The sequence below is a fragment of the Ammospiza caudacuta genome, chromosome 15, assembly GCF_027887145.1.
Source record: "Ammospiza caudacuta isolate bAmmCau1 chromosome 15, bAmmCau1.pri, whole genome shotgun sequence".
Taxonomy (NCBI): domain Eukaryota; kingdom Metazoa; phylum Chordata; class Aves; order Passeriformes; family Passerellidae; genus Ammospiza; species Ammospiza caudacuta.
The window spans coordinates 17,194,680-17,209,544 of NC_080607.1; the positions used below are offsets into that span (position 1 = coordinate 17,194,680).

The window sequence follows — 14,865 nt, forward strand, 5'->3', positions numbered from 1 at the left end:
AGCCCTTTTCTCTTCACTAAATATTTGTGATCCCTCTCCTTACCACCATCAGCCCTTTGGCAGGTCAGCCCTTCCACCTCCATAGCTGCAGCTGCTTCCCAGACACGACCTCACATACATCCTGCCCAGCCACCCTCACGCTGCAGCGCTGGTTACTCAGCCCTAGCCCAGAAAACAAGTTCACTCAGGAAGTTTCACAGACCACACAGCACTTGCATGACCTGTAGACAAATTTTTTTGGGAGTGCTTTCTAACAGGAGGTGACTCTCCTGTCTGGCATCCAGTGTGAGACACTACCAAAGACATCAGCAGGCAAATGCCAACCTCCTGTCTTCATCTCAGGCTCCACTGAGAGCCTGGTGCTGGAGACAGGCGAGCAGAAAGCCCCAAATTTTATCATTGCCCAAAGCTCTGACACTCCCGCTGATGTCAGTTCTTTGAAGGCTGAGCCATTTTGATGTGGTCTCAACAGAACATACTTGTGGTCTGGACCCAGACTTTGTAATTTATGTAACTCTAATCTAGACATTAACATTTCCATGTCCCAGCCTAATTTTTCTGTAAAAGGAGGATCATGTGCCTTTCCTATCTCTTGCTCTGGAAAAAGAGCAAGTACAGTTTCTTGCATGCACTGAAATTCTAAAATTAAGGAGCTGAATGCAGGGCCAAGGAACCAAAGGGGTTTTTTTGCCTCCTTGCTGCAGAGCCATTACTCACACCGCTCCAGGAACATGCTCTGTGAGTACACACTGTGAAATTGAGGTACAGCAGTGAGATGTGCATAGAAACCTTTTCTCTTTGGGCTCAGATCTTTATCTCTCAGCTAAAACCCAAAGCAGCCCTATTAGTTAGACTGAACCAGCACTGCCTTCTGTGACAAGCCATTAGATGGGAGCCCTCAGAATAAATGATGTTTAATTCTTAGCAGAACAACATTTCTCTGCTCTGTTTACTGTGTCTTGTCCAACAAGGATATCTCGAGGGCTGGCTGCCTATTAGCTGGTGATTTAATGCTGTTTGCCTGTCTTTGGAGAGCAGGACATTCCACTTAAAGGTTTTCTTTTTGAAAAGAACGAGAGGTTTCTTTTCATCTGAACAGGAGCCACATCTCAGGAGCCTCTGTTTGCAACCCCAGTGAAGTTCTGCATCCCACCCAGAAAACACTAACCCAGGAGTGCTTGAACTCCTCCAAAGGGCATCCAACATGGGGCTTTTTGGGGTCCAAATGTTCCAAGTGTGTGTGGGAAGGACATTTCCCTTCAGTGGCTCCCTTTGATCTCTCTCACTTCGGGCTTCCCCTCCAGGCCTATTGTTTGCACATTGCTGTAACTACAGGAAAACAAATGTATTATACAATTTCCCAGACTGACTCACCCTGGTACTTGATGCCTCTTGTAGTCTGCTTACCCCTGATTGCATCATGTCAGCATGGGAAGCTTAAAATCTGTTTTTTCTGAGTAATAATACTGCAGTTGAGCAGTAGCTAAAACAAAAAAAAAATTATTATGATTGCTACTATCATCAACCTGCAAACTACAAGGGGAGAAAACCAAGCAAGCCAAATCCCTGTTAACCAAACCTTGTGTGAATCATGAGTTCCAGTCAGGGGCCATGCTGAAATAATGGACTATGTGAATAAAACACCCTTTACTCCTGGAAACTTGGCCTCAGCCACTGGGACGGGCCCATCCATGCAACGGCCTGGTCCCTGGCTCCTGTGGGATGTGTTTGGGTCAGTGTGGTGTAAACAGGGCAGGGTGGGAGGTGTCCTGCACTGTGAAAATGGGGCCACCGCTCCTGGGTGGGGATGGAACCCCAGGAGAATTGTCCCCTGGTTGGAGTTCAAGCTTCTTGCACTGCTGTAACTAATGTGAGTTAAACCCATCCTGTTTAACTGCAGATTTCCTGGGAGCAGAGCTGACCGAGCTGCCAACACCTGCCTTGAGCACTGCTGCCCCACAGCCCCTCCTGAGCCACCCACTTGGGCCCCAAACATCCCCTGAACACTCCCACAGGATCCCCTCTGCCTTGGCAAGGAGGTGGTGCAGCAAGTCTGGTGTAGGGCTTCTTCCACAAACCAGAGCTTTGCTTGAAAGCAAGCACTGATTGCACCCTCAGCAGCACTGGCTCCATATTCAGCCTTGGGGTACCCAAATCTCTCCTGCTTTAGGGAGGAAACACAGAATTTTCTTCCTGAGCCTTGTGCCCACGTGCTCTGCAGGAACTCACTTCAGAAATTTAATTTCATGCAAGCCAGCACAGTCAGAGGTGGGTGGTGACACCCCTTAGCTCTCAGAAGAAAGCATCACCTCTTACACATTCTGGCCCACTAAGGATGAGAGGAAAGATAAACAATAAAAGCATTGCAAAAAAAACCCCCTCCATTCCTGTTCTGTGTGGGACAAAAGCTTCTAATTTCTTGGTATGCCAAAGGGGAAAGAATCACTAAAAGCTGTGAGTCAAAAGCCCTTATGCCAACAGCTCTCCTCAGATTCATTTCTGATCGCCTGATGTTTCATGCAAACAAGAGGCACTGTGTAAACCAAGCTGAATATACATATTTGCACTGACAAATCTATAGTGACCGAATTCATAAGGCCTTTTAAAGCTTTGAGGATGTGATTAAAGGGTTTTTCAAGGATAGTTCTTCATTCAAAAGGATATAATTACACTTGAACAAGTTATCATGTTTGTTCACTGCAGGCACAAAAGAGGTTCTTACAGGACTTGTCTAGACACTTCCACCTTATGTCTTTGTTCTTCTTTTAAAGTAATTTTTTATAAAAGTCTTGCAACAGCATCCATTTTTAAATCTGAGTTTTATCTCCTTCTTTTCTGATAAAACTCCTTCTTTTACAGAACCTCTATTTTCTCAAATTTTAATTTTTCAGAAATATGCCAGGAAATGTCTTGTAAGTCTGGAATAATTCCACCTTTTTCAAAAGAACAGAATCTCTCTATTTAGGATCTTTTCCATTTTCTGATATTATTTCTTCAGCTAGAGTAAGCCAGCAGTGGCCTTTAAAAAAAAACCACCCAAGCAATGAATTGAAGAAAGATTGTGACCCACAGCAGTGCAGAAGGTTATTGCCTCAAACAGTTATCTGTAACCTCAGATGAGCCAATTTAAAAAAACCTATTACATATGATAATATATGCACACCATTGTTCCAGCTGCCTTGCGCCAACACTACAGTTATGCATAAAAGTCAGGAAATTATGTGTGGAAAGGCTAATGAGCAGCATTGTCTGCCCAATTACCGGATTTGCATATGCAAACAGTAATTCTGCAGATCTGGGCCTGCCAAAAGTTTTTTTGAAGTTTCACCAGGAGCTCAAGGTTAACAGCAAAGTAACCCCAAACCAGCTCAGCTCTGCTTCAACCCATCCTCCCTTTTTTGAAGAGAATAGAGAAGTTTCACCTGAGGGTGATGGGAGGGGAACACAAACCAGCCCAGCTACTGCTGAAATCCCAACCCCTTGTGCTGCCTAAAGGATGTTTGTGGGGACTCCAGCGGAAATCCTGGCTAAGTGGGAATTCTGCTCTTTGTTTCAGGGATTCAGATCTGTTCCTGCTGGACTCCAGGACGATCTGGGCTGCAGAGGAAGGGTGGCTGGTGTTCGACATCACCGCCACCAGCAACCACTGGGTGGTGAATCCCCAGCACAACCTGGGCCTGCAGCTCTCCGTCGAGGGCATTGATGGTGAGTGTCACACCCCAGCAGAAACCAGGGACTGTTCCATGATTCACAGACAGGGGAGGCAGTAAATATCATAGGCTGTAAATACAGCAGGATTTTGATGCAACACTTTAAGCTCGGGCAATCCTCAAGGCTTTAAGTGAAGTAAAATAAATATCAAAGTAAATCAACCTCCATCCTTTCGTTGTATCTGCTGCTACATGACCTATAATCATGAAGCAAATACAGTCTATTAAAAATATAATCATCCAAAATAAATGAACTGAGAGTCCTTTTCCCCCTCTCTCTGGTCAGGCTGCCTTGCAGGGCTTCTCCAGGAAAGTGTCAGCTGTCCTTTGGCATTTTGATTTGTGCCTGACAAGGCACAGCTCTGGCCTTGGCTAAAGGATCACAAAACCATAACTTGGATTTAGCAGCAGCACTCAGTAGCTTGGGACAGAATAATCCTGGATATCACCTCTGCATTGCACAGCAGCACCCAGACATCCCTCAACAGCAACAAGGAGAAACATGAAATTTCCCACTGCCACCCTGTCCTTACCTTTTTTGTAAATAATTGATTTAATTCTACAGAGAAACCTACTAATTCTACCAAAACCCAAATTATTCTAGAGCACAAGGATGATGATGAAATCATGATGATTATCATGGATGATAATCAGAGTTTTGTACAAAGTTATCAGGTATGGTGATGGCAAGATGCAGCAATAAGCAAAATGCCTCTAAACGTTTGTTTCTCTCAGCTGAGCTATATCTGGAACTCTGTCAGCATTTCATACAAGGCATTTTTATTTTAAGCTAATAACCTTCCAGTGGGAATTTAGCGTTCCTATGGGCTGAGTTTTATGGCTCCTTTTATAGGATCACTTCAAATTATAGGTTGGTGAACTTGAAGAAACCCCTCTAAAGAATGCAGGAAAAGCTAATGCTGAGCGGATTTGGGCTAAAACAATTATGTGTAGGACTAGTTAATGTAACTTTTACACACATGAAGTTAGCTGTGCTGAGCTGCTCGTGTCAGAAGCAGCTTTGCCCGTTAAGGTCTTTAGAGGGTGGAGGGCATTCACAGGAGTTATCCTGGGTGCTGCCAGGATGAAACCAGGATAAAACCAGGCCAAAACCCTCACCAGTCTGTCATTCTTGCAGGACAAAGCATCAACCCCAAGCTGGCGGGGCTCATTGGGAGGCAGGGTCCCCAGAACAAGCAGCCCTTCACCGTGGCCTTCTTCAAGGCCACCGAGGTGCACCTGCGCAGCATCCGCTCCACGGGCGGCAAGCAGAGGAGCCAGAACAGATCCAAAACACCAAAGAACCAAGAGGCATTCCGGGTCTCCAACATTGCAGGTACAGCACAGCTGCCTGGGAGCATGGTTCTGGCTCTGGGATGGTGTGGGAATGGTTTCTCCCATGTTATTTGTTTGTTGTCCCTCTGGTCACTGGTTTGAAAGGGTGTGGGGTTAGGGTTGTTCCAAAAAATGGCGGGTTGTTCCAAAAACATTCTTTTCCCTGTGTTAGATTGAGGAATCTCTTAATTCAAATTTCAAAAAATACCTCAAGAACCTAACCAGAAAAACTCCTTTTCTCCCATATGAAATAAATTCTCATTTTGAAATGGAAGATAATTACGTTAAAACAATCAGTGATCAGTATATCTGAATCCAAATGCTGTTCATTTTCCAGAGCTCGTGATTTTAAGTTTAGCCCCTAAAAAGCACAGTAGTCCCCAAATTCTTGCATAGAAAAGGAAAACCAATTCATTCTCAGGATAACCACGGCTATTCTGGGGGGAGCTGTGCTTCCTAATTTGGAAGAAAACTCCATCAGGCATTTGAAATAGAAATGTGGCTTAATTATGTGATACCTCAGAGGTTCTGGCCCTTGATGAGGGTCCCAGCAGGAGCCACAGCTCGGGGCTGGCTCTGCTGAGGCAGCAGCAAATTCCAGCTGCTTCTGGGAGTGCCTCACTGAGCGCAAGGAGAGCTTGTGAGGAGCAGAAGGAAAAGCAAAACAGAGCTTACAATCACATTTCTATAGAATCATTAAGGTTGGAAAAACCTCCAAGATCATCAAGTCCAACTTTTGACCAACTCCCACCTTGTCAAGCAGCCCAGAGCACTGAGTGCCACATCCAGTCCCTTGAACACCTCCAGAGATGGGGACTCCACTGCATTCCTGGCAGCTCCTTTCAGTGCCTGACCACCCTGTCAGTGATGAAATTCTTCCTGAGCCATTCTTTCTGCTTGGGCCTTCAGCTCAGGCTATGTGTTCAGGATGGACAAAACTTTAAAACTGCACTGATTCTCCTTTCATGTATAGGCAATAATCAGAGTGATCTGTGTGCTGCTATTAGGAGGTCAGAGGAAGTCCAGGGGAAAAAAATTAAGATAAAACCCCTTCTTTCCCAGGTCTTTGTTGGCTTTGCACTAAAAAGCCAGAAGTGCATTTCATATATGTTGAACCCAGCCATTATTATATTACCAAAACACCTAAAAAGCCAGCTGTAAGTGCACCAGATGAGCAGCAGTGCCTCACTCCCTGCTGAGGGAGCTGGGGCAGCCCGGGCTCATGGCCACCATTGTCCCCTCACAGAGAACAGCAGCAGTGACCAGCGACAGGCCTGCAAGAAACACGAGCTCTACGTCAGCTTCAGGGACCTGGGGTGGCAGGTAAGGCCTGGGGTGCCCCGGCACATCATTTATCAACTGCAGAACTGAGATACAGCCACCGGCAGGTTTTTTATTTTAAATCCTGAAGGGGAAAAATATTGTTTACAGCCTTTAGCGTGCTTAAGTGCTTCTGCTAAGTTGGGTGTACAAATATTTAGTGTGAGGCTGGCTGGAAGCTCAGCACAGTCAGGTCCTTTTGAGGGGCTGTAGGCCTGCAGGTCCTCTGGCACTGTTGGAGGCATGGCTCTCCATTTTCATCTACATGTTTTTTTTAGACCTGGTTAAAGCTATTTTCCTTTCTGGAAACTTGTGTCTGCATTGTGCTGCTGGGTGAAGTGATCCTCGTGGGCAGGCAGGGCACTGCTGAATGGATAAACAACTGAACCCAGATGTGCAGCTGCTCTGTGGGCACATTTGCAATGTGGGGTGTGTCCCTGCAGGAAGGGCAGGCACTTCAGAGACCTCTAAGAGAGCTTCAGAAAGGCCAGGGGGGCAGATTGTTATTTATTTTGCAGGCCACTGTAACTGTGTGTATTAATGCTTAGATCTATATGTTTGGTTTATATGTTTAACTGGTTGGCTTTTTGTTTCACTGCATTTCTGTCCTTCCCCACAATCCAATGGCTTCCATTGACTCAAGGACTGGATCATTGCTCCGGAGGGCTACGCTGCCTATTACTGTGAAGGAGAATGTGCTTTCCCCCTGAATTCCTACATGAATGCTACAAACCATGCCATTGTACAGACACTGGTAGGTGCCCCCTGTCTCCTAGCACAGCCTTACACCTGACAGAAATAAATTTATAGAATCATACTCAGAAATAAATTCATACACAGCGGGGTCTCTGAGCTGACAGGGACAGGAGGGTCTGCCTCAGCTCTCAAGGTGCCTGTACCACATGTCTGGCCTGGATTAGAACCTGGCCAGAAATGACCATGTCTCTGTTGCAGGCAGTGGCAGGCTCTCTCTGGTTGGAAAGGGCCCTGTGATAGATATTGCAATGGGGGTTTGGGCCCACTGCATGGGAAGGAGGGAAGGAGCAAGACACCAGACCCACTGTCAGCACCTCTTGGGGAAGCTCTGTAAGGATCCACAACGTGCTGCCACCAAAAGCGAGAACCAGTGAATCCCAAAGTTACACAGCTCAGCTACTGAGTGAGGATATAGGACAAGCAGAAGGTTGCCCAGGAAAGAAGGATATGGGGGGAGGAGAGGGGAGAATTAAATCTTAACATTCCTCTATTTTCGTTCCCCAGGTTCACTTTATAAACCCAGAGACTGTGCCGAAGCCCTGCTGTGCCCCTACACAACTCAACGCCATCTCAGTGCTCTATTTTGATGACAGCTCCAATGTTATCTTAAAAAAATACAGGAACATGGTGGTACGAGCATGTGGCTGCCACTAGGCTTGTAGGACAGAGGAAGAAAAAGGAAAAAGAAGTTATTTGTAAAGAGTGGGTTTGTGTGGCTGTGTGGGGTTGGGGGAAAGGTTGGTGCTCCAGCCATGGGTTTAAAAAAGTCCCAAACCATTTTAGGACCAGGCCTCTGAAAGTTCAGACAATGGAGCAGTTTCTGGATCTGAAGAGGCATTTGAACACATTTTGTTTTAGTTTATTACAGACAATGAGCTTGTAAACTGAAACAAGCCAGAGAAACCGTTTAAAACCAAATCTGCTTACAAAATTGGCTCCTACAGTACATACTTTTGCAAATGAGTCTTTCTGGAGATTGCAAACTCACCAGTGTTGATTGTGAGTAAAACAGTAATAATCTATCCAAGGTGAGACTGTGCTGTGACTAATAAGTGTGTGTAGTTCCTGTAACACGGTTTGCAATAAAATAAGTGAACAAAATATACCTGGAGTGAACAGGTATTTTGTTAGAGAATTATTGCTTCCATCCCCCTGCTTCAATTTCATAGGCAAAACCAAGGATGAATTACATGCAACTTCCAGTTTTAAACTACAGTAACAAAAGCTGGATGTGGATTGACACAAATTCAAAGGACAGGTTAGGCTAAGGAAAAACAAATCAACTGGCAAGCAAAAGAGCTGAAGAAAAGTACTTCAAAGAGTGAGAATTTTGGGGTGTACTTTTTTCTGTCAACAAGGAAGGAGATTTCCTCTGGCAGCCAGAAGGTATTTCAGTTTGCTATGAACTTGAAACAGGAAAGCAGCAAAATGCTGAGAAGCAGGGATTAATCCTGACGTGGAGCTGGGGTGCCCTGAGCAGTCACTCTAAGAGCTGTAACTAAAGATCCTGCTGCTGTGTGGAAAATGTCCATTGACCTCCCAGAGGGAACAAGTTCTTCCCTTTTCCAAGAACATGGAGACTCAAGTGAGAAGGTGCTGTGAGCCGGGATGCACACCCAGCCCCACACAGACTGGGAACAAGCTGGGAAACCTTCCTGGGGCCAGTGTCTCTGATAAAACCCCCTGCTCTCCTGGCTTCACCTCAAAAAACCCCACAACAATCCCCTTCAAGGGCCACCAAGAAGCTGGAACCAGAAGCAAGAAAATGTCCCCTCAAGGCTTTTCTTTTTCCTTCTTTTAAAGTCACAGGTTACACAAACATCACACTTAAGTAATTAAGGACCAATTAAAGTTGTTGCAAAGAAGAATAAAGAGTTGCAGTAACCAATCACAAACCAATTCCCCACTTTGGCACGCACCAAAGTAGGATTGGTATAAATTTCACCAGGGAGATAAAAAGAAAATAATGCCCAATAAAACACCATGCCCAGCACACCCAGCTCTAAATCTCAGCTTGAGAGAGCTAAACCTCCCACAGATTGGTCCAGGACAGCACAAATCCCTGGAGATGGGTCTCTGCTCAGTGAGCAGATGGGGCCATGCAGCCACAGTAGGGACTTGGCTCCATGTCCTGCCTTAGAGGAGAGTTAGAGAAAGAAGATAAATGAAATTCTGGACTTCACTCGCTGCTCTTCTCCCTTTAAGTCACAGATCAAATCCAGACCAGATGCCTCACTTAAAAAAGAATAAGCAAAGGAAGAAAAAAACCCCTACTGTCTATGAAATTAATTGGAACCTTGTTTCTGATGGCCTAATTCTCATCTCATTTCAGTCAATTGGTGTTTTCCCAGCAGTTTTCTCAGTTGCAGGATTAGGCTGATGGGAGAGGGGAAAAACCTACAACACTGGTGGGTTTTGGATGGGGTCCTTGGTGAGCAGCTGCCACCTTGCCAGATGTGCCTGGCACCCCCCTAGAGCTCCCCAGCATCTGCAGGAGCAGCCTGGCTGCAGCAGGGAGGACTGCAGCACCCTCCCCATGGGCAAACACAGCCAGAAACACGGCAGGACAACAGCTGAAGCCAAAAATCCACCTCTCATGGAGCCTGCAGACAGCACCATCCACCACAACCAGCCAAATCTGCCCTCAGTGCATCCCTGGTTAGGGTGAGGAATGAAATCACAAGGGAGGAAGCATCTTTTGACATTGCATACATATACACCAGTGCTTCTGTAAACCTCCTAAAGGAAGTGAAGGTGCTGCCTAGAAAGTGAAAAGCTAATCATGCCTGAGCTTCCACTATTTAGTAGTCAAGGATTAGTTTTCTCTTGGGTGTTTCAGTGTTGGTGGTCACTGCATTGGTATATTGTGTTTTTAACTTGGACCACGGGGTCTTGCTGTATGGGACTCATATATTAAATATTATGTGGGGATTGTTTCTGTTTTGGTTTTTTGTTGTTGTTTTTAAGCATAATAACAGGATTTCTGTTGCTAGGCTCAACATCAGCTTCACTGTTTGTACATTTTTGTGTAAATAGTTGTCACAAGCGGAAGAAGAATTATTTATTTCCATCTCTGAATTCCTTTTCAATCACATGCAGGAAAAATTATTCTGGGTTCCTAAACACATTTGTTTCCTTATTTAATAAGATATTTATTAACAGTTGGCAAAAATGCATACACATTGCTGGTTCTTTTCATAGAGCAGTTGTCAGAAGCCTTTTTGTACAAACTAGTAAAATAAATCAGTGCAACTTTACAAAAGATATCCCGACGACATTGTGTATCTGTGTGGTTATTCTCCTTTTATTCAAAGAACCTTTCTGGCTGGATAATGTTTCATCTTGGGCCTCTGTTTTCATGCAGCTCAGTCTCTATGTACGGGCAAAACTGTCACATGTCATTATTTGGGGCAGCTCCTTTGGTCCAAATACAACAGGGAGGGAAGAATAGCAAAAATATGGATGTGTTTTGCAGTCTGTGCTGCAAAGATCCATGATTGAATTATAGTGCAGCTGTCAGCAGCTGTTTCAAAGAAGCAGGGGGTAAATTAGTTCTGTTTACTGCTAACATAGTTCAGAGATTTAGTCATCCCAATAAAATTATAGAGGCACAAGAAAGGAAGAAAGAAACTCCAAAGAAACATCAGCCAAGAAGCTGACATTTTCTAATTTAGATTGTTTTAGCATATTTGAGAGATGCTGCTGGCATGAGGTTTCCTACTGTGGATACCACACTGCATTGCTATGGAGGCAGCTGAAAAAAATAATGCTCTAAATCCCTCTATTAACTGAGCATTATATCTTCAGGGCACAACAGCAATTTTGGGGATCTTGTTTTCTTTGAACTGTGAGCAGAGTTATGCCAGCTTACATAGATATATTTGCTGGGCCAGAGGATTCAATCATCAGCATTTGGGAGTTAATCTGCCATCTTCCACAAGCAAGTACAAATTCATAAGTAAATTTGCTTTGAGCACTGCTCTGAGAGTGCAGTAAAGCATCAGTGGAAAGACCTTTGTTGATGTAAAATGGGACCTGCTCAGCTTTTGTAGGCCTGGACTAAATTTAGAAGGAGGATCCTCTGGTATTTCTCATTATGGTCCCAATTCTCTTCATTTAGGTTAAGGCAGGGGTGGTGCCAGCAAGGAGAGCAAGAATAAAATAAATATTTTTGCTTTGCAGGGTCAGTCCTGCAGCCAACAGCAGCTTCACCACTGAGTTCAACACATCCAGCCATGAAATATCTGCTGGTTTCCAGCTCTGCCACAAATACACACAACTTGCTGGATGTGCTTTGGAGCAGCTTTCCCAGCCCAGGAGCCAAAGCTCCATTCCCAAGCTGGTTGCAGCCTCCCCTTGGTCTGCAGCACTCCCGTGGCTTTGTCTCCTCATCTACTGTTCTGGAAGAGGAATTCTTGACATGAATGCATCCACTGCCATAAACTGGCAGGGCCATAAAACCCTGGTGGATGAGCTTCCAAACAGCTAGATTTATCTGAGTAATGACATTTTAAAGCACATTTAAAACATTTTATAGAACAGTTATTCTAGCTTCCTTTCAGGCCAAGCTTTGAGGATGTTGTGTTTGCTTAATTGAGCTGTTTCAGATCCGTTCCAGTACTGACAAAAAAATCCTTTTGTCCCTATGCAGGAAACTGCCTCTGCTGCTGCCAGTGTTCGTGTAATAAAAAATAATGATTTAAATAAGCCTTGGTACAAGTTTAAATTCCTGATTGTTATGGAAGTGTCAGCTGTAAAGCCCAAACCAGAGAGGGCCAGCAGGGCTTGCACAAGCCCATGGCCAGGGCCTGCAGGATTCCCTCTGCTGCTGGATTCAGTCCCTCAGCAATGGGAACAGACACTGCTGGATAAAAATCCCCTCAGATTCATCTTCCGAGTTCAGAGTTCACATCCTCTGCCTGCTTCCATCCAAACACCCTGCTTGCTGACTTCCACTGCTGCCACAAACACATTATTCTTGGTATCCAACCTTCCTTCAGAGAGAAATTCTGCCCAATTAAGCTAAAAGGAACCAGTTTGAAGTTTTTATTTATCAGGTAATGATTGACAAGACCTCGAGGCAAAAACTATGAGCGCTTTATATGCTGCAGTCACTCATTACCCAAGTACAAAAGCAACAGAAATAGGTTATTATGGCCACTTTGAGTTGCTCTGTTTTAAATAAAAATATCTATTCCCTTTTCCTGCTTAATGCTGAGGAATTTGTATTCCTAAATCAGCAGCTGAGAAAGACCAGAAGTTTAGGATAGCAGGTTTAACACACTGATTTGTGTCCTAGCTGGTTTTCCAAGGGTCCATTTGCCAGGCAATGGGAACAGACTTTTTAATTTTAAAATTTGGAAAGTTGTTTCTGGGTATTGTGAGGTTTACCACTTTGGGATAAATCTGCTGCTTTCTCCAACAGAATCCTTGTGTATGAATTAATTCCATAAATGAAGACAGCACAATCTTTAAACAGTTGAAGTTTGGCTTTGCATTTAAAAGGAAAACAGGACAAGCCATAGACAGATTCATCAGCTTCAGACATTTTTTCCCTTAGTGAAAGGTATTGGGGAATGTTGGGGGAGAAAAGGGGTCTCAGCCTCAGCCCCACAAACCCTTAGAAAGCCAACTTTGCACTTGAGCAGCTTTTGCAGGCATGGTGAATCATTTAACCATTTGCAGGCTAAAGCTCTACATGGGGCTGCTTGAATTAACCTCACTCTCAAAGAATTGCCTGGCTTGTCTGCAATAACCCCAGTGCCAGGGCAGGCAGCAGTGCTTTGGGGAGTGGAGCAGTCGTGTCTGGGGTGAGTGCTGCACCCAGGGCCTGTAATTAAAACCACTCTCAGAGCTGAGGTGGCTCCTGAGTGAGCTGCTGATAACTTGGGCCTAATGGGCTTATTTTAAGAAGCTCTTAAGAAGCAAGGAGGGGATGCCAGGAGCTCAGTGGGTCTGTTGTGCTTTAGTGTGTCAGCACCTGGGGCTGTGCTCGGTTCCCAGAGCAGCACTGCAGGTTTGTCACTCTGGTTGTGCAGTGCACAAAGGGCCACAGAGGCTCTTTTGGCCTGGCTCCCCACCTTCCCTTCCCTGGCATGATCTCTCCACTAAATCCAGAGTGGACAGCAGCCCCAGGAGTGGCCAGCCCCTGATGGTGACACCAGCCAGCCGACCTCTGGCTTGGCTAATGAAGGAGAATTCTTGCAGCCTGCTGGATTTACCCCCATTTATCCCCATTTGCTGCTGCTGTGTCAGGTGCTTCATATCAAATAGGTGGAAGCAGAGACATGAGTGTCTGGATTCAGTTATGAGGGGTCAGAGCTCAAAGATATCCTTTCTCAGGTCCCAACAATTTAAGTCACTTTGCTCAGTGTTTAAAACAAGCTGTAGACAAGAGCAGAACAGTCAGTGCCTCTACATCTTCTGCCTCAGACTCTTTAAAAAGAGAGATTTGGGCAGCTGCTTAATGAGAACAAGTTCCTCATTTTAGCTTCTATCTTAGGGTACATATAAGCACACAAGAAAGGAGAACAAACCAAAATATTAGCTGATCCAAAACCGACATGAGAGGAGCTTTGCTTTCGATTTGTTTATCCATTTCTCACAGTGATCTACTGCCACTGCTGACCTGGATTTAGCTCCTGAAGTGAGAAACCAGCTCTTAAATCCACTGAAATCAGTTGTTCTTCCTTAACAGGGAATGACCTGGCTGAACTGCAGTTTTAGGAGTTGATTACTCCAAGGTTAATTACTCCAAAATGGATTTTGTGACACCTCAGGGGTAAGTTTTAGAGGAGACAGCAAGTAGAGGTAGGGCCAAGCCTTTGTGAGAAGAAAGAATGCAGATACTGCATTTTAAATTGTACAACCAAGTTCTGAAATCCACCTTGCAGGGCTCCCTGGAAACCCAGCCAGTGGTTCTGGGGAGAAGGAACACAACACTCACAGAGATTGAGCCACCATCAGCTTGGAGCAACTTTAACCAGGAGATCTTTTTCCCTAACACCAAGGCAGACTTTTTTTTTTTTTTTTTTTTTAATTCTAAATCAGAAAAATGCACAAGTGATTCCAAGTTCAGCCCATGAGTTGTTTTGGTTTCACATGACTACTGAGAAATCAACTGTAAAAGCTGGTGCAGTTACACAGACACATACCATGCACAGAATGTGAACTGTAAATACTGGCAGGGAGTCTGCTTTAAGAAGCTGCAGTTAATGTTGTGTCAGAACAGCCCTTGGAACCCCCATTTCCAGAGACTTACAGTGCAGGGGGTGGGGAGGGAATAAATCTGATTTTGCTGGAGCTCTGCCTACAACTTCTCAGCCATAAAGCCTTTATTTATGGCTGTTACACAGCATGAACGATTCAATTTGTTCTTTGTTATGAATTTCAGTGGATCATGTAACTGTTTATTTCCAGATATTAAAAAAACAACAAAAAAAAATTGGTATTTTTGGTTTGCAGGAAAAAACAAAGCTCCTCATAGTCTACATCAGTGGGGATGTGCTTGATAGAGACAGGGGGTCCCAAAGCCCTGAAATTTCTCCCTTGGCCAGGAAGAAATTTCCTTCCTCCAGCCCCCTCAGAGAGCTGCTGGAGGCACTTCTTCATGGGAGTAGGTGGGAAAGCATAACCAATTCAAGGCACAAACTGCATCAGCTCCTCACAGCTTTGAGAGATTTCCTGCTTCTAGTAGCAGCTGAGAACAAGATGCTCAATAAAAGAAAAAAATCACAGCCAAAAG

The 14,865-nt window shown here is 44.7% G+C and overlaps 1 protein-coding gene across 1 annotated transcript in view; it reads left to right on the forward strand.

Annotated features, from left to right (window-relative positions):
* The window catches only part of BMP7 (bone morphogenetic protein 7), a 41,979-nt gene extending 31,615 nt beyond the window's left edge, over nt 1–10,364 (forward strand). The window contains exons 3-7 of the mRNA XM_058814579.1: nt 3,557–3,705; nt 4,849–5,046; nt 6,292–6,368; nt 7,009–7,119; nt 7,626–10,364. Coding sequence (XP_058670562.1) covers nt 3,557–3,705; nt 4,849–5,046; nt 6,292–6,368; nt 7,009–7,119; nt 7,626–7,775 — 685 coding nt within the window. The 3' untranslated portion in view covers nt 7,776–10,364. The remainder of the gene's footprint in view (nt 1–3,556; nt 3,706–4,848; nt 5,047–6,291; nt 6,369–7,008; nt 7,120–7,625) is intronic.
* The last annotated feature ends 4,501 nt before the right edge of the window (nt 10,365–14,865 follow it).